Source organism: Triticum urartu, chromosome 5A (assembly GCF_056163025.1).
Source record: "Triticum urartu cultivar PI428250 chromosome 5A, HENAU_Tu73, whole genome shotgun sequence".
Lineage (NCBI taxonomy): Eukaryota > Viridiplantae > Streptophyta > Magnoliopsida > Poales > Poaceae > Triticum > Triticum urartu.
The window spans coordinates 610,421,216-610,440,469 of NC_141877.1; the positions used below are offsets into that span (position 1 = coordinate 610,421,216).

Consider the following 19,254-nt stretch of genomic DNA (forward strand, 5'->3'; position numbering starts at 1 on the left):
AACCCATGGTCCTCCTGCCCGATCACTTTTGATCGAAGGGACCATCCCACCAGCATCCGTCATGGCGGCTTCGCTGCATTGGTTCTCGACCCAATCATCGACGGATTTCATCTCACAAGAGTCCTCTTGGACGGCGGCAGTAGCCTGAACCTGCTTTATCAGGATACAGTGCGGAAAATGGGCATAGATCCCTCAAGGATTAAGCCCACAAGAACGACCTTTAAAGGCGTTATACCAGGTGTAGAAGCCAACTGTCCAGGCTCAGTAACACTTGACGTGGTCTTCGGATCCCCGGACAATTTCCGAAGCGAAGAGTTAATCTTCGATATAGTCTCGTTTCGTAGTGGCTATCACGCCCTGCTCGGGCGAACCGCATTCGCAAAGTTCAATGCGGTGCCGCACTACGCATATCTCAAGCTCAAGATGCCAGGTCCCCGAGGAGTAATTACGGTCAACGGAAACACCGAACGCTCCCTCCGTACAGAGGAGCATACGGCGGCTCTCGCAGCGGAGGTACAAAGTGGCCTTCTCAGGCAATTCTCCAGTCCGGCCATTAAAAAGCCAGACACTGCCAAGCGCGCCCGGAGTAACCCACAGCAGGACCGCCTGGCACACTCTGAGCAAGCGTAGCAATGCGGCCCCAACCCCAGCTTTCGCGACATAGCGAAACCAATACCTCGTGTACATAACTACGCCCTTGAAATACCATGGGCACAGGGGAAGGGGCACAATAACGGCACGCCCAAAATACGGCTTAAAACGTACTAGGGGATGCCGGATTTTTTTCTTAAATTTTTCTTACTTTCAGGACTCCATACTTCGGACGACCTGTTCGGCAATACGACTGCCGCACAAACGATGCAAGATCCAGGGAGGCAGACAAGCCATGCCGCATTATGGAACTCCCAGGTGGTCTTTGTTACGAGCGGTATACCTGTTTTAAATACAATTCCGCGGCCTGCCCCTGGTCAGGACATACTGAATAGTCCAATATCTTTTGCTTACCGCACTATTTGTATCGTTCGGCTATGATAAATAGCCTCTCTATAAACAATGCTTAGCTTCTTGTCTATTTTTTGCATTATCTTCTTTTCACATTTATGTTTATTAAATGACATGATTGCACCCATACACCATGGTACGGCAAACACGCCAGGGGCTTCAGTACCCCTCATAATGGTGTGAGAAGTCCGTACACTTTCACAAGTGCGGCACCCCAAACTTATAGCACTATATGCATCGGCTCGGAATCATGATTTGGGTCAATAGTTGGGTTTGCCCGGCTCCTATGTTTTGGTGCCTTACATTCCGCTCTATCGGCTAAGGTAGCACTAGGAGAACCACTGCGATTGTGCCCCGGTTCAGCTGGGTTAAGCACCTCAGTGGAGAAAGCTAAAACTGATTGTCATGATGAGGCGAGAGACCGGTCGCTGTTTGAGAGGTTTTTCGAGTCCCTAAAGACTTATGCCGCTTCGAGTGAGGAGCTGGCTTTTTCCGGCCAAGGCGTGGATAGCGCCCCGAACTTGGTCTTCCGAACTAGGGGCTTCGCCGAAATTTAAAATTATAGAGTTCTATGGCTAAGTGAGAGTGTTCAAGCATTATAGTCCGATTGCCTGGTTCGTTGTGCTGAGCGCCTCCCTCGAAGGACCCAACTATGGGAAAAAGAGCGCTCAGGTTTATCCCGAACACCCCAGCACTAGTGGCATGGGGGCAGAAGCCGACGACTGGCCATCTCTCAATTTTTTCATAAACGGCCGCACAGAAAGTAATATTTTAAATTCAATAAGCATTGCTTAGCGCATATGAACAAGTTTTCAGCGCACAGGATAAACACGAGCGAGTTCATTCAAAAATCACATCCTTGGTACATTCATCCGCCACAAGGCGGGCACCTGCAAGAACATCCTTGTAGTAGTTCTCGGGCTTGCGATGCTCCTTCCCCGGCGGCGGCCCGTCCTTCACAAGCTTCTCACTGCCCGGCTTACCCCAGTGCACCTTTGCACGGGCAAGGGCCCGACGGGCACCTTCGATGCAGACGGAGCGCTTGATGACCCCGAGCCTCGGACAGGCCTCCACCAACCGCCGCACCAGCCCGAAATAGCTCCCAGGCAGGGCCTCTCCGGGCCACAGCTGAACTATGAAGCCCTTCATGGCCTGTTCGGCCGCCTTGTGGAGCTCGACCAGCTGTTTCAGCTGGTCGCTCAAAGGCACAGGGTGTCCGGCCTCAGAATACTGAGACCAGAACACCTTCTCCGTCGAGCTGCCCTCTTCAGCTCGGTAAAATGCGGCGGCGTCGGATACGCTGCGGGGAAGATTTGTGAATGCCCCTGGAGAGCTCCGGATTCGGGTAAGTAACAAGTAGTTTACTTTCATATTTCTGCTTTGCATGAAGAATGCCTTACCCGCTGCTATCTTCCACATCTCCTCCAACTCTTGGAGGGCCTTTTGGGCTTCGGCCTTGGCAGACTTGGCAGTCTCAAGGGCCGTCGCGAGCTCGGATGCTTGCGCCTTTGACTCAAGCTCCAAACTCTCATGTTTTTTCATGAGATCCTGAAGCTCTTGCTGCACCTCGCCGACCTGAGCCCCAAGTCTGTCTCGCTCGGTGCGCTCCGCGGCCGTTTTCTTTTCGGCCTCAGACAGTGCCTGCTTAAGGGTCGCCACCTCAGTCGTGGCCCCTACAATAAGCAGTACAATCCTGTTATTTTTTTTTTGCAATCAAGCCTTTTATAGGCACTTTTTCTGCAAGGTATTTCTTACCTTCTCTCTCCTCGAGCCGCCGCTTGGCAAGGCCGAGCTCTCGCTCGGACCGCTCGAGGTCCTACTTCAGGACACCCACCTCCGTAGTCAGTGCGGCGGTGGATAGCAACTGTCACGACCGGTTTTCCGGGTTTTAAATTCTAGAAAATGGCCGTTGTACTCACCAGCCCCAGGATAACTGTTAGCTGATGAGGCACCAACTTGATACAGAAATTCCAAGCAAAATACAACATATGTAGTACAAGACCATTCTGGCCTGTGAGTGCAACAATTGGTTTCTAGTGGTTGATGGCGGAAGCGGTTTGTGAGACATCAGTGTCTATGGGACTCCATTTCCCACAGGAACAGCTGACCAGGTCAACTCCTATCTTCGCGAGGCTGCTATCACCGTTGCTTAGTTTCCGGGGCTGTCACCGCAACGCTCCTCTCCATGCAGAAATCTGGCCAAGACAATAGCCAGGGACAAGCCAGTGAGTACTTTGAGTGTACTAGCAAACATTATGAACACTGGGATAATATAATTGATAATCATGCACTGAAAAATTCTATGATCACATCGTCACTCATAAATAAAACATCTTTTATGCATGCAAGTAGGTTATTTTCATGCAACATGAATAAGCAGTAATAGAGTGGGAATAAAATGCCGCAGTCGGGCGTCTGAGCGACACCACATAAAGGGATTTAAAAGAAATGCCACAGTCGGGCGTCTGAGCGACACCACATAACGGGCTTTAAAAGAAATGCCACAGTCGGGCGTCTGAGCGACACCACATAAAGGGCTTTAAAAGAAATGCCACAGTCGGGCGTCCGAGCGACACCACATAAAGGGCTTCAAAAGAAATGCCACAGTCGGGCGTCTGAGCAACACCACATAAAGGGCTTATAAGATAAATAATCACAATGAATATCCAGGAGGTAGAACCGTCCCAGGGATACTCGATAATACAAATAATGTAACGGGTTAGTCCATCACAAAATAATAATCATGGTCCTCACAAGTAACTAGTCGGTATCCAAGTTTGGTTTACCAATATCTCCTCCGAAGACCGACACTAAGACCAACACTTGACCCATCCCAGACTGTAATCCTTAACCATGGACACGGCTATTCGAATAGGTTTTAATCTCTGCAGAGGGTGTACTCTTTACCCACGAGTAACGGATTTCTTTAGACCATCGGGACTAATTCCGTCTACGGCCTTTTAGTTGAAAACACGCCTAACTTGCACACACCAGCTTAACTAATCGGTGTCTGGAATCACCCACGACACTTGTTAAGCAAAACTCTAAGTGGGGAGGCTACAACCTCGCGTAGCATGGGATCAAATTTATATCTCGCGCTCTAAGGGGTGGCCTCCCCTCTCGGTCCCAACCGGAAACACCCATGCCCCCTGACCAGGTGGTATGCCTACCGGCTACAACCGACATCTTCCACCATGGCCTCTCTGTACGGTGTGTGCTGGAAAGGGGTTGACGACTTACTGAACCGTACCCTACCTGCGGCAGGGACAAGTGGTAGTACGAGGCAAGTATGGGGGTTACTGGAACAAGACTCGGTCTACGGTCGACTCAGGAGGTTTATAAATTCCCTGCATGACATGTATAACAAATATATTTCAACCAACAAAATCACCACTCAATATACCTTACCATGCCATACCGGACATAACCGTCCCGACGAAGACCGGCGATAAGCTCACGCCTACCCAAGGCAGAGGCTTTCCCGGATTTCTTTCCGGCATGCATGCAAGGCACATGAGGATGATTACCATCACAAGTATATTCATTTCCAACAGCAAGGAAATCACTAATTTGCATTCATGCAAATGATCATATCACATGAAATAACAAGTTCTCCAATATAAGGTGGTGTTATAAACGTGTCAACTAACACACCAAAAATATTATTTCGGGGTTCAGAATGCTTGCCTTCATGGTGTGGAAGGGCAGGGTGCACTCCAAATCTTTTGAAAGCTTTCTTCTCTTCCAAAATCCTATTTTCAATAATATGCAAATAACACATATTTCAAAAACAGTACAAAAAAGTTGTTTGGAAAATTTTCAAATAAATCTTAAAATAAACTAGATAGAATTTGAGAGATGTAGGAAAAAGAATTTGGAGTTATATTTAAAAATTTATAGCCAGTCAAAGATTTGGTCAAAATCTGTTATTTAAATAAAACAGAAAAGAAAACGCTTCGAACGGGATTACGCTTTCGCACAGGGAAGACGTACTTGAGCCTTTACGCCTCCACTTATCCAGCATGGGCGGCGCGTGAGTCACTGACAGTGGGCCCGCCTGGCCCACTGGTCAGGTTTGACTGGTCTATGCGCGCGTCGTCTCCCCCTGACCGAACAGAGGCGGAGCTCCGGCGAGGCTCGCCGGCGAATGGCGGCGTCCCTCGGTGATCTGAGTGCATGGGCGTGCTCAGGAGGTCGAGACGAACTCGGGGGTACCCGCCATGGTCGCCACGTGGACGGAGTTGCCGGCGACGAGCTTCGCGGCGGAGATGGCTTCGGGGGCGAAGTGAGTTTGGGGCTGCGGTGGTTCCCGATCAAAATCGAGCAGGGGAACGAGTTCACGGGAGGATGAGAAGGTTCCTGGTGAAGAGAACGGAGAGGGGGAGGCCCTGGTGGCGCTGGAAGGGCTGGGGCAATGGTGGCGGCTGCGGTTGCCGGAGATGAGGAAGGAGGCCTCCCCCGGTCGAATGCGAGCTAGTGGAGTGCCATTGGGGTGGCCTGAGGTTGCCTGCGTGCTCGGGGGAGTTCGGGGACCTCCTTTTATAGTGCGACGAGGTCGGTTCCGCGGTGGTGGATGAGGATGCCGGCGAACCGCCTCTCTGTAGTTTGCAGGGCGACGTGGAGGCGACGAGAACTAGCCGACGAGCGAGGAGATAAGCTCTTGCGGCTCCCAGGGGCAGGTGGCGAGCCGGGGTGGCTTGGGCGGCGCTGCCCATGGCGGTGGCGGATGCGGCCACGGGCATGCCTCCAAGCGGCTCTGACGGAGGTGCTGTAGGGCACCAGGGCCTGCTTGGCATGTTGCGGTGAGAGGGGGAGTGCGTGGCGCGGCTCTCTGGTGCGGGAAAAACTAGGGGCACGATGTGGCGACTCGGGCGCGGCACGTGCAAAACGCGCGCTCTGCTCGCGGCCAGAGCATGCACTGAACGTGCTCGACGAAATGCTAAAGCATGCTAGAGGTCGCGGTTGAGGCTGGGAAGAAACAGGGCTAGGTTAGGGTTAGTTAGAGGGTGAATGGACATGGTGGTTTGGTCAGCTGGCCAAGTTCACAATGTAAACTTGAATCCATGCCAAATTTGGCTATGCACACAGGGTGTTTGTCAAAATGCCAAGGGCATCTAGGCAATACTTGGGGTGGCCAAAATCTCCAGATCAAGGTCTCCTTAGATGCAAGAGAGAGTGGTGAGGTCATTTGGACAAAAGGAGAAACTTGCTAGTGCAAGTTTTCCTGAACTTCAATTCTGGACAGGAGATAGATGGCATTATTTCATGAACCAAAAATATTCAAACGGGTGCATGCTCCTGGACTTAGGGGTTTGGTAGGGCTGTCTACAAGTAGGAGAAGGCACAAGGTTACTGGAGCAAAATTAAATAGGGTTGCAGTAGAAATCACAAGGCTGGACCAGAATGGAAAAGAGGTTGATTCACTCAAAATTTTCAAAGAACAGCACTAGGTTTTTGCATAATGTTGAATCATATGCTACTACCAACATCCCATAATTTTGGTGGAGGCCAGAAATAAATATTTAAATGGGTTGTAGTGCAAAATTGCACTCTAGACCAGAGAAGGAAAATTGATGCAGAGCTCAAAATATTACATGAATAAAAGATATTTTTGAATAAAAGTGATTTAAAAACATCACATGACATCTCCAAATTTTGGTTGGAATTTTAAGTGAATTTATCAAATGGTTATAGTTCAAATATGGCCATATAACCTTGAAAAACCATTTTTCAAGAAAATAAAGATCAAGCAAATTAATTATGTAATTAGTTATACTGATAAAAGAAAAGTTTTTCTTGAGAGGTTAAACAAGTCCAATAACATATTTGAAGGGTTTTCACTTTAGGGAACAACTCCATGATAATAAGAAAGGAAATGTTTCAAAAAATCAAAAGGGAGTCCAAAAAAATCAAAGTTTTAATTCCTGGCAAAAAATTTAATTTAACAAAACAAGGCCAAAATTTTGGGCTGTCACAGCAACGAAGCCTGCATACGCATATTGACTCTTTTTTGTTAGACTCCTGCGATATTTAATAGATCCTCTATTCGGCTTTTCTTTCCGAATGCCAAACAGAGCATCAGGGGCTACTGTCTATGCGGTAATATTTTTACATATTTTTACTTACCTCGAAGCCTGTTAGAAGGCTAGCACAAGCTTCAGTCAGTCTGCTCTTGGCGGACTGAACCTTCTGGATCACCATACTCATAATAGTACAGTGCCCCTCGTCGATGGAGGCGCCGTCAAGCACCTCCAGCAGATTGTCCGGCACCCGCGGTTGGACGGAGGCCGCCGGCTCAGAAGGCTTGCTCCTCTTGGAAGGAGTTCGCCTACCGCGGTCCGGAACTGTGGAAGATTCCGGCGCGATGTACGGCACAAAGCCGAACTTGGAGCCCTGGGGGGCCTTATCCCCTTCACTCCTGGAGTCCGGGAGGTTGCCTTGCGGCTCCTCCGGGACCACCTCCTCCTGCCCCGGAGCTTGTCATGACGCCACTTCGGCGCCGTCTGCAGTGCGGGGGGAGACAGCGGGCGAAACTGAGTTCATGTCCGATGAGTCCAGGGAGCCGCCCGACGATTCATCGAATTCGGCCCGGGGCGGACTGCATAATTACATTCGACATTAGGGAAAGCTGTGCAACAAAGGAACATCATGAGTTATTCTGATATCCGAACTTACGATTTTGCCGGACGCTTGGCCCTGTTTGGCCACTCCTCTTTGCCCTCTTCGGCGTTGGGGGCGTAGTCCGGCGGAGGGGTCTTCCTTTTCCTAGACCCCTTGGCCTCCCCCGTTGGGGCGGCCTTCCTCTTCTCTCCTCCCTCCGCTGGGGGGGAGAGTTTTCTTCTTCCTCCTCCTCGTTTCCGCGGGAGGAGGGCGTCTCGGACTCGTCAGATGACGAGTCCGACACCACCACGTTGCGGGCACTCTTTCGAGTCCCCGTGGTCTTCTTCTTCTTGGCCTTCTTCTCCGGCACCACATAAGGCGCCGGAACCAGCAGCTTCACTAGTAGAGCTGGGGCTGGGTCTTCGGGCAGCGGAGCTGGACAGTTAATAGGTCCGGATATCGCTTGCCAAGCCTGTCAAAGGTAAGGGAGTTTAGATCCCGCATAGAGTCAAACTATGAAAAAAGCTTAGCATCTTGTAAAAGGTGAAGATAGCTTACCTCGCTAGCATGACGCTGCGAGCGGTATCTGCGGTCCTCGGAAGCGGATGCGGGAGCCTCGGCGCCCTTGAATAGCACCTTCCAGGCATCTTCGTACATCGTGTCGAAGAGCCTGCTAAGAGTTTGGTGCTGCGCCGGGTCAAACTCCCATAGATTAAAATCCCGTTGTTGGCACGGGAGGATCCGGCGGACGAGCATAACCTGGATTACATTAACAAGCCGGATTGTCTTGTTCACCAGGGACTGGATGCATGTTTGCAATCCGGTCACCTCTTTTTCGTCACCCCACGACAGGCCCGTCTCTTTCTAGGACATAAGCCGCGTGGGGGGTCCGGATCGGAACTCGGGGGCTGCGGTCCTTTTCGGATCGCGTGGCTCGGTGATGTAAAACCACCCGGATTGCCACCCCTTTAGGGTCTCCACAAAAGAGCCCTCGAACCATAGGATGTTGGCCATCTTGCCCGCCATGGCGCCTCCGCACTCCGCCTGGCTGCCGCGCACCACCTTGGGCTTGACGTTGAAGGTCTTGAGCCAGAGGCCGAATGAGGGCGGACGCGGAGGAAAGCCTCGCACACGACGATAAACGCCGAGATGTTGAGGATGAAGTTCGGGGCCAGATCATGGATGTCCAGGCCGTAATAGAACATGAGCCCCCGGACAAATGGGTGGAGTGGAAAACCCGGTCCGCGGAGGAAGTGGGGGAGAAATACTACCCTCTCATGGGGCCTTGGGGTGGGGAGAAGCTGCCCCTCTTCGGGAAGCTAGTGCGCGATGTCCTTGGACAGGTATCCGGCCTTCCTTAGTTTCTTGACTTTGCCCTCCGTGACGAAGGAGACCATCCACTTGCCTCCCGCTCCGGACATTGCTGGAGAAGGTTGAGGTGGGAAGTGCGGGCTTGGGCGCTGGAGCTCGAGTGCGCAGGAGACGAATAGGCAAAGGAGGAAGAAGGCGTAGGTAAAAAGGTGGATCCTTATCCCCTTATATGGGCGGATGCAATTGTGCGTCCCCACCAGCCTAGTAAAACTCGCTTGCCTCCCAAGCGCCGTGATAAATGGCGCGGTTGGATTACCCACGTCCGTATTGATGAGAATCCCATAAAGGGAGTACACGATCTCTGCTTTGACAAGACGTGCCAGGGAAACCGCCTCGCAAAACATGCTGAGGTGGAAAAGTAAAAATGATTCTAGTAAAGGACTTGGCTGTAGTGTGATGACGCACTGCGGAATACGTCAGCAGATTTGATTTGTGTTAATATTATTCTCTCTATGGCAATATGTGGAAGCTTATTTTGCAGAGCCGAACGCTACTCTTGGTGTTTACAATCTTCTATGAAGGACTTGGAGGAGTAACCCGCCTTGCAATGCCGAAGACAATTTGCGCGCCGGACTCGTCGTCATTGAAGCCTGGTTCAGGGGCTACTGAGGGAGTCCTGGATTAGGGGGTGCTCGGGTAGCCGGACTATACCTTCAGCCGGACTCCTGGACTATGAACATACAAGATTGAAGACTTTGTCCCGTGTCCGGATGGGACTTTCCTTGGCGTGGAAGGCAAGCTTGGCGATGCGGATATTCAAGATCTCCTACCATTGTAACCGACTCTATGTAACCCTAACCCTATCCGGTGTCTATATAAACCGGAGGGTTGTAGTCCGTAGGCAATCAACTCCATATACAACAATCATACCATAGGCTAGCTTCTAGGGTTTAGCCTCCTTGATCTCGTGGTAGATCTACTCTTGTACTACCCATATCATCAATATTAATCAAGCAGGACGTAGGGTTTTACCTCCATCAAGAGGGCCCGAACCTGGGCAAAACATCGTGTTCCCTGCCTCCTGTTACTATCTGGCCTAGACGCACAGTTCGGGACCCACTACCCGAGATCCGCCGGTTTTGACACCGACACCGGCGATGTACGCGTTGAAGACGAGGTCAATGGCGAGTGTACGGGCCGTCCTTGCTCGATTCAGAGCTCGGGGTAGACGAAGTAGACCGCGACGGTTCTCCTGGACCTCTTGGCGCGACGAGGGGAGGCCGGTGGCCGCGGGATCGACGCGACGATGGTGGCGTCGGGTGGGTGTGGGGGAGAGAGCAACAGCACCGGGAGGGTGGAGATTGAGGGCTAGGGTTTGTTCCAGGGCGAGGAGGGGTCTCTTATCCTCTCGGGGCACCGGCGGATGGTTGCCCCGTGGCCATCGGCACCATGGACGTGCGCCCGGCGTCCATAGGGGCTTCTGTGAACAGAGGAAGATGGAGATGGGAGGTGGGCTGGGCCGGCACACTGTGCACTCATGGCCCATGTGCGCAGTGGGCTGCCTTGTTTTTCTTTTTATTTAAAAATAGAGAGAGGAAATGAATTATTTGGGCAATCTATTGACTCAGGAAAAACTTGGGAAGTGTCCCATTAAATCCCTGGTGATTTTAGACACTTCCACAAAAAGTTTGGGCAAGTTTTGAATTCATTTGAATTTTTAGAAAAAAGAATAGGGAATTTAAAGTGTTGTGTTGGCACTGTTTTAAATGCTTAGGCCCATATGAGTTGAAGATGATGTTGTTTTCCTTAACAACATTTTTTTGGAATATTTGCTAGAAGATGAACATTTTAGTTTTGCAGTTTGAAGAAATAAATATTTGCTTTATTTCAAGTATGAATTAGAAGAAGTTGGGTTTGGGACAAGTGGCATTTTGACTTAGTGAAATATGCGCACATGGACCATTAATTAGCTTGATGACAGGGTTAACATCTGGGGATGTTACAAATCTCCTCCACTATAAGAAATCTCGTCCCGAGATTTAAGTATGGAAGTAAAGAGTAACTTCGGGAGAACTGACCCTTATAGGGTTAATTATCTGGTGAACAATTCAGGAAATGAGGCAGACGTATCTCTCGAGTTGAAACTTAATAAAACATCGAGAGCAAGTATGAAGGTACAATAGGAAGTTTCAAGCAAATGGACAAACGATTATACCTAAACAGAGTGTGAGAAAGGGGTTCAGAGCATCCGGAATAGATCATCTCTCAGAAGGTGGCTCATGACAAGATACGAAGACAAATGCAAGAATATTTTGGAATCAAAGATATACAGGAGCGTCAGCTTTCGACCCTGTGGAACTATGGGTTATGGGCCCACCATGTGGTTCAAAAGTAGGAAGGATGTTGACATATTGCACGGTCATGGTAGCAAGGCATGTCAGAGGATAGTCTGTTAGTTATGTTGGCAACAACGTTGGTAACAAGGGCGAGGGACAAAGAGAACCATTTTCCTGCTCATTGAAACGAGGCGGACTAGTAGGCAAAGTTCTCGTCCATCGGTGGTTACCGGAATGTCATCAACATTAGTAAAGGGTCGTACTGACCGAATTGTACCTTGAGGCATTTTTATAAGGAGGGAATTATTTCTTCTTTTATCATATAGATCAAAAGAAAGACTAACAAACCAATGGAAAGGAAAATGTGATTATCGGGATTAATCAGATCAAAGGAAAGAAAAAATGTGTTTGCACACAAGAATTTAGGGCATATCCTTCCCAAGGAAAGGCGGGGCATGATATACATGATAGGACAGCAAGTTCAAAAGTATTTAGACAAAGGGGGAGGGAAGAATCATGATATTACCCACACCATGGTGTTGGAATAATAAATCAAGAAACATTTAGCATTGCGCTTCCAATGCTCTTATTGATATACAGAGTACCATAGTCCTGCTTCGAGGTAGCAATAACATGGTGTTTCGGGTAAGAGTTGGATCTGAAGATCTCAAAAGATACAAAGGAACACTTCCAAGATTATCTCGGAACGTACGGAATAACCAAACACTACCAGGTCTGTGTTGGCGGGAATTCAAGGATGTCATCGATGATATCACAAACCACCGAGGGGCAGGGATGGTATTTCTCCTTAAGAATTCGATTGATATCTTAGAACAAGGCAGTATATTGATGGTGATCATGACAAATTTTGTCGAGAGGCTCTATGAAGATGCCATGGAGCAGCAACGACATCAAGCAAAAGGAATGATGAAGCAAAGGCTATTGGAACTATGGATACAACACAAGATCGGATTCAAGCTTGTTGTTCAAGGTGGAATGATAAGATGAGGAAGATCGATGTAAGCTTCGCTCATCGTCGAAAAGTTGTGCTCCAGGAATAAGGACCAGGTCGCATAGTTAAAATTAGCACGATAATGATATACCCGATCAGGCTAGGAATGACTTGAAGGATTATTCAACTCGTAAGCAACGAAAATTACTTAGAGTTATTGATTCAGAGTGCGGGATCGATTCACTTATCGGTGTTCTTGAGTGACTAATAAATCAGAACCCAGGGGAAATATGAAATCTGTGAGAAGCAATACTAGATGAAGAATCATAGGAAGCAACACGGTCCTTTGATATCCTCGAGATACCGGAGGGTAATAATCGAAGGAAGATCAAAACAGAGGTTGCGGAGATGTACTGATCTGCAGAAGGCAATTACTTTAACTTGTCTGAGAAATGGAATCAAAGGGGAACACTCATGGTCAGAACCACGGTTGCAAAGGATCAAATCCCAGATATAAGATGATCTTATACCATGGGGATAATTAATTTTAAGAGAAGCTTCCATGCTAAGATCTACATCGTGTCCATGGGCATGAACACAAAGTTCAAGGTCGACTCCCACTTCTTCAATGCATATCATTTCATTTACTTCTCGCTTTCGATGAAGTTGTAGTGTTGAAATGTTATCTGGCTAAACACCAGAAGAGTAAGACTCATTAAAAACTCTCGGGTTCAAACGGATATGGGAGGCATAGGTTCAACCCATAGGGGCATCTTAGGAACCTATTCCATAAACTTTAGAAGTAAACAACACAAGCTCAAAAGCAGAGCATCATTGACAAAAGGAGAGGATACAATTACCAAAGGCATTATGTATCCGGGAAAGAACTTCATGAGGTTCTTTGAATATGAAGGACACTATCGGATGATAATCCAATAATGGATCTAGCGATCCACAATGGAGCTGATGTGAGTATCGATATTCAATCAGAAGAAGAAATGATGCAGAGGCATCGGATTTTGGGAATATCTGATAATTCCAAAGCTTAAATGCAAAGGAATTATGATTTCCAATTCGGGGGATCAGAAGCAGATGCTCTAATCAGAAGATAAGTAAGTTGAAAGGACATAAACCGACAATCATTCAAGGTTTGATCTGCCGAGAACCAGCTCATGCCCGAAGTGGAGTCTGAGCCAGAAGGATAAATAATTACCATGGAATAACTAATGAATGTGTGCATTCACGCACATGCCGAATTAATAGGATAAGAATGACAAACTCAAGGGAGTTTAATGAATATTGTTAGACATACGGAATTAACCATAATGCAAGGCGATAAGGAAGTACAGGAGCAATAGGCTACTGGGGATTATCGGAAGATCAAATAACATTCGAAGAATTTTGTGAGACATAAGATCAACTGGGGATGAACGAATCCCCGATAAGTGTTAGGAATTTTTTGTAGGGGTATTCAGGCGGAAAAGGAGCTGCAAGGCAGTAGGCGCAAAGGATTCTCGGAAAATCGCAAAGTATTTCAGGGTATCTTGTAGTAATAAGAGCAATTGGAAATGAAGGTATGGACGGCTAGTGTATGTAGCTATCCATGGGGATTTATCGGTGTCGAGCGTCCGCCTACAGCGTCCTGAGTGAGCAGATGGGGCAGCTTTTTGAGGCCGGCACGGCGACGACGGCGGCCCTCTGGCCGGGCGCTATCGCTCCGAACAGCTTCACGCAGCTGGCATGGTGGTTGGAGGTGGGCCCGGATCGTCTCCAAGAGTGGCGGGTTTCTGCCGCCCGTGCCGGCGCCAAGATGGCGCTTCGGTTCGCGTTGTCTTGGCAACCGGACCTGGTGCTAGACGCGCTGATGGGCCAGTGGGCCGGCTAGGAGAGCCAGCTGCAGGCGGAGGCCGTACAGATCGCTGCCCGGGCCAGCTACATCGTCGGGTTCGCCATCCACGACGAGTTCAGCCGGAGCGGGCGGAGGATGGCGGAGTCGTGCCCGCTGAGGACTACGGCCTTCTTCTAGATGACCCAGAGGGCAGCTCTAAGGAGACGGGCATCTACCGCGACGCGGACGCCGGAGAGGATGATGCCGTCACCTTGGCGGATCCAGAGGCTACGCGATCCGGTGGCGGAGATGCCTGATTTAACTTTGTAAAAATTTCGGTTAGGTAGCAGGTCCACCCACCCACTGGAGGTTGACTTGGGTGTAATGAACTATGGCCTTGGGCCTGTTTCTTAATTTACAATGTGTTAGCCTTGTTAATGTTTGTGCCTTTGCTTTTCGTTTTTTCAAGCCGTTTTCCTACATTCTTCCCTCTTGGGCTTCTCCCCCGTGAGTCTGATGGCCAAGGCTCCAGTCCGCGATAAAGGGTTCGACTTTTTGAGGGGAGCGTGTAGTACTTAGGCTTTCATAACATTGAGCGCGAGCGAAAACACCCACTGGGCCAGCCGGCGGCAACCCGGCAAGGCCGGGTTGGCGGGCGGCCGGTCGCTTGGCGGCTCAGAGTGGCGGGGGCCAGGTCGAGCGACCCGACAGCATGCGAAAACCTCGTGGATGCCATCACTCTTGCTCTTTGTCTTTGAAGCCTTTTTCTCGCGACTTCTCCCCCTTTGGGTTCCCCCACCCCCCCCCCCTGCGAGTCTGACGGCCGAGGCTCCGATCCGTGACAAGGGGTTCGGCCTTTGGGAGGAACATGCAATATTTAGCCTTTAGGAACATTGAGCACAAGCGAAACACCCACTGGGCCGGCTGGCGGCAACCGGCGGGGCCAGGTTGTCAAGCAGCCGGTCGCGCGGTGACTTTTAAAGTGGCGGGGCCGGGTTGGATGACCCAGGGTTCTTGACTTAGTGCTCGAGGCACGTTGGTGCTCTGGTCTCATGTGCTTGCCAGCCAATAGCCGATGCCGGTTCTGCGGCTTAGGGCGAAGTGAGAGGCCACGGCGGTCCGATGCATCAGGAGCTGCTAAGGGAAGCGGGGGTGGGTGGTTAAGCCGGCCAGCCCCCAAGCCCCCGGGTCGAGCGAGTCGATCCGGTGGCCGGCTTGGCTTACAAGGAAAGTAATGCACAAAATGTAGGGGGCACAATAGCTTGGTCGCGAAAAGGGCAGCCCCCGAGCGTTGTTCGTGGGTCCCATAGTTTTCAGCTGGTTACGAAAGGCAGCGATACATATGTGCATACGGCTAACTGTAAAATGGGAGGAGGAGCTCCGCATTCCATGGCCAGGTTGTTTCTTCGCCAGTGGTGTCCCTCTTGCGCTTGTTTGACTTGTGGGCATCGATGAGGTAGCACGCGTTGCGATCGCATAGGGCCTTGCTGACGATGAAGGGGCCCTCCCATGGGGAGGACAACTTGTGTTAGCCGGTCTGCTGCTGGACGAGCCGGAGGACGAGGTCTCCCTCCCGGAAGGTGAGCGGCTTGATTTTCTTGCTGTGGTAGTGCCTCAGGCCTTGCTGGTAGATGACCGAGCGACTGAGCGCTAGGAGACGTGCTTCTTCGAGCAGGTCGACGCCGTCCTCGTGAGATTCTTTAGCTTCGGCTTCCGTGTACATCATGACGCGCGGCGAGTCGAACTCGATGTCGGTCGGAATGACCGCTTCTGCTCCATAGGCGAGGAAGAACGGGGTGAACCCGGTCGACCAGTTTGGCATGGTGCGGAGACTCCAGAGGACGGGCGGCAACTCGTCGAGCCATCTGCCGGGGAAACGGACGAGTGGCTCGACGAGCCGTGGCTTGATGCCGGATAGGATGAGGCCGTTGGCCCGCTCGACCTGGCCGTTGGACTGCGGATGTGCAACGGAAGCCAGGTCGAGGCGGATGCCAGAGACGAAGCAGTACTGCGCGAGTGTGCCCTTGGCGAAGTTGGTGCCGTTGTCCGTGATGATGTTGTTCGGCATGCCGTAGCGCACCGCGATGTCCTTGATGAACCGAATGACCGTCGGGTCGTCCAGCTTCTTGATTGGCCTTGCTTTGATCCATTTGGTGAACTTGTCCACCGCCACCAGCAAATGTGTCATGCCGCCTCGGGCAGTCTTGAAGGGCCCCACCATGTCGAGTCCCCACACCGCGAAGGGCCAGGCGATCAGGATGGTCCGGAGTGCTGATGTCGGCTGGTGGTTGCGCTTGCTGAACCGTTGGCATCCCTCGCACTTGTTGACGAGTGACTCTGCGTCTTCGAGGGCCGTGGGCCAGTAGAAACCATGGCGGAAAGCCTTGGCCACCAGGGACCGCGAGGTGGCGTGGTGCCCGCACTCGCCCTGGTGTATGTCCAGGAGGATCTCAATGCCCTTGTCCTGCTCGACACAGCGTTGGAACACTCCGGTGGAGCTGCGCTTGACGAGCTCGTTGTTGATGATGCTGTAGGCGGACGCTTGACGCTGTACTTGCTGAGCTTCGGTCTCATCCATGGGGAAGACACCATTCTCCAGGAACTCTGAGATGGGCAGGGCCCAGGATGGCACCGTCACCACTGCGTAGACGGCCACTATTTCAGGATCCGGGTTGGCGGCCCCCGAACCGGGTTCGGCAGCCCCTGGGCCGGGTTGCGTCGCGACCGGGTTGGATGGAGCAGTCCCCGGGCCGGGTTGAGGCGCGGACAGATCAGTTGGAGCAGCCCTTGGGCTGGGTTGAGGCGCGGCCGGGTCGGTTGGCACATGGATGGACTCGGAGTCTGGAGATGGCTTGACGGACGGCTTGTGCAGATGCTCAAAGAAGACGCCGGATGGGATGGACTGTCGAGATGAGGCGATCTTGGCGAGCGTGTCGGCTGCCTCGTTCTCCGCGCGCGGGACGCGGAGGAACTCGCAGCCCTCGAAGAACCCGGACAGCTTCTGGACAAGGAAGCGGTAGCTTGCCATGTTAGAGTCATGCGCATCCCACTCGACCCAGCATTGTTGCACCACCAGGTCCGAGTCGGCATAGCACAAGATGCGCCAGATGTCGACTTCCTTGGCAAGCCAAAGGCCGTGCACAAGGGCTTCGTACTCGGCGACGTTGTTGGAGGCGGCGAAGTGGATCTGCAGTGCGTACTTAAGCCGGTCGCCCTTGGGGGAGGACAACACTATGACGGCTCCAAGGCCGAGTCGCGTCTTCGAGTCGTTGAAGTGCATGCGCCAGTGCATCGAGTCCGGCAGCGGCGGCAGGTACTGGGTTTCGGTCCAATCGACGAGAAAGTCGGCTAAAGCTTGGGACTTGATCATGGTGCGGGGCTCGTAGAGGATGGTATGGCCGGCCAGCTTGAGCGCCCACTTGGCGACCCGGCCAGAGGCATCCCGGCACCTGATGATGTCGCCAAGAGGGGCCGTGCTGACCACGGTGATGACATGCTCTTGGAAGTACTGCTTCAGTTTCTTGGCGGTGAAGTATACGCCGTAACACATCTTCCGGTAGTGTGGGTAGTTCTGCTTCGAGGCAGAGGGCACCTCGCTCAGGTAATAGCTAGACGGGACGCTGGACGGCTTGGACCCTGTCATTCTCTTGTCGCTCGACCACCATCACCGTGCTGACCGACCACAAGGTCACAGCGACATAGAGCAATAGCACCTCCTTCTCGGCCGGTGCGGCCAAGACTGGTGCGGTGCAGAGCATGCGCTTGAGATCCCGGAAGGCTTCGTCCGCCTGGTCGTTCCATTCGAACAACGTCGTCTTCTTCATCAACTGATACAGGGGCAGGGCCCTCTCGCCCAACCGGCAAAGAAACCGGCTGACTGAGGCCAAACAGCGGGTGAACTTCTAGACATCGCGCGGTCGGGCCAGCTTGCACATGCACATGCACTCAATGGCCTTGATTCTCTTCGGGTTCGCCTCAATGTCACGCTCTGAGATGAGGAAGCCGAGTAGCTTTCCAGCCGGGACACCGAAAACGCCTTTCTCCAGGTTGATCAGCTTGACCTTGTACTTGTGCAGGTTGGCGAAGGTTTCCTTCAGATCATCGAGGAGCGTGAGGTGCTGCTTGGTCTTTACCATGATGCCGTCCACGTAGACGTGGATATTGTGGCCGAGTTGTGACAGCAAGCACTTCTCATGCAGCAGTGGAAGGTGGCGTCGGTGTTCTTCAAGCCGAAAGACATGGTGATGTAGTAATATGCCCCAAAGGGCATGATGAAGGACGTCTTCAGGGCATCGGCTGGGTCCAGCTTGATCTGGTGATAGCCGGAGTAAGCGTCCAGAAAGGACAGGAGATCACACCTGGCGGTGGAGTCGATGACCTGGTCGATCCGCGGGAGAGCGAACGGGTCTTTGAGGCAGGCCTTGTTCAGGCTGGTGTAGTCGATACACATGCGCCAGGTCTGGTTCTTCTTCAGAACAAGGACTGGGTTGGCCAGCCACTCGAGGTGAAATACTTCCATGATGAAGCCGACCGCCAAGAGCTTGGCGACCTCTTCAGCGATGGTCCTTCTCTTCTATTCGAAAAAACATCGTAGTGGTTGACAGACGGGCTTGGCGTCCTTGCGGACGTGAAGTTTGTTCTCGGCATACTTCCTTGGGATACCCGGCATGTCCTTTAGCGTCCATGGAAAGATATCCCGATTCTCACAGAGGAAGTCGACGAGCTCGCCTTCCTATTTTTTGTCGAGGCGGGTGCCTACGACAACGTACTTGCTACAGCTGGGGTCTTCTGGGTTCAGCTTCACTCTCTTGGTCTGCTTGGAGGGCTTGAACGATGCCTTGTCGGCCGGGACGGGTGCGGACGACGCCTCTTGGGCCAGGGTGATGATCCGGTCGAGCTGGCGCCGCTCCTCGGCTACAACCAGTGACTCGGCCAGCTTGGCGCCATCTCGGGCGCACTCCATGGACTTGCGGTAGTCGCCAGTGATGGTGATGAGGCCCTTTGGACCCGGCATCTTTATCTTCAGATAGGCGTAGTGGGGAACCGCCATGAACTTGGCGAGCGCGGGCTGGACTAGCAGCGCATGATACGCGCTGGACAGGTCCACCACCTCGAACCAGATCAGCTCGCGTCGAAAGTGGCTGTTGTCGCCGAACAGGACGTCGAGACGGATCCGGCCGATCGGGGAGCAGGAGAGGCCGGGAACGATGCCGTGGAAAATCATC

At 51.7% G+C, this 19,254-nt stretch overlaps 1 protein-coding gene across 1 annotated transcript; it reads right to left on the minus strand.

Annotated features, from left to right (window-relative positions):
• Positions 1-15,557: 15,557 nt before the first annotated feature.
• Positions 15,558-17,853, minus strand: LOC147973334 (uncharacterized). Its single transcript, XM_087524646.1, has 2 exons — positions 17,665-17,853; positions 15,558-17,549 (listed from the first exon to the last, which is right to left on the minus strand). Exons 1-2 carry the CDS (start codon positions 17,851-17,853, stop codon positions 15,558-15,560), a joined length of 2,181 nt encoding a protein of 726 aa, XP_087380772.1.
• Between the last annotated feature and the right edge of the window lie 1,401 nt (positions 17,854-19,254).

Coding starts and splice junctions, on each gene's coding strand:
- LOC147973334 (XM_087524646.1), bottom strand. CDS start 17,853: ATGAAGAAGACGACGTTGTTCGAATGGAACGACCAGGCGGACGAAGCC. Junction 17,550..17,664: donor AGCGACAAGAGAATGACAGG/GTCCAAGCCGTC, acceptor TTCACCGCCAAG/AAACTGAAGCAGTACTTCCA.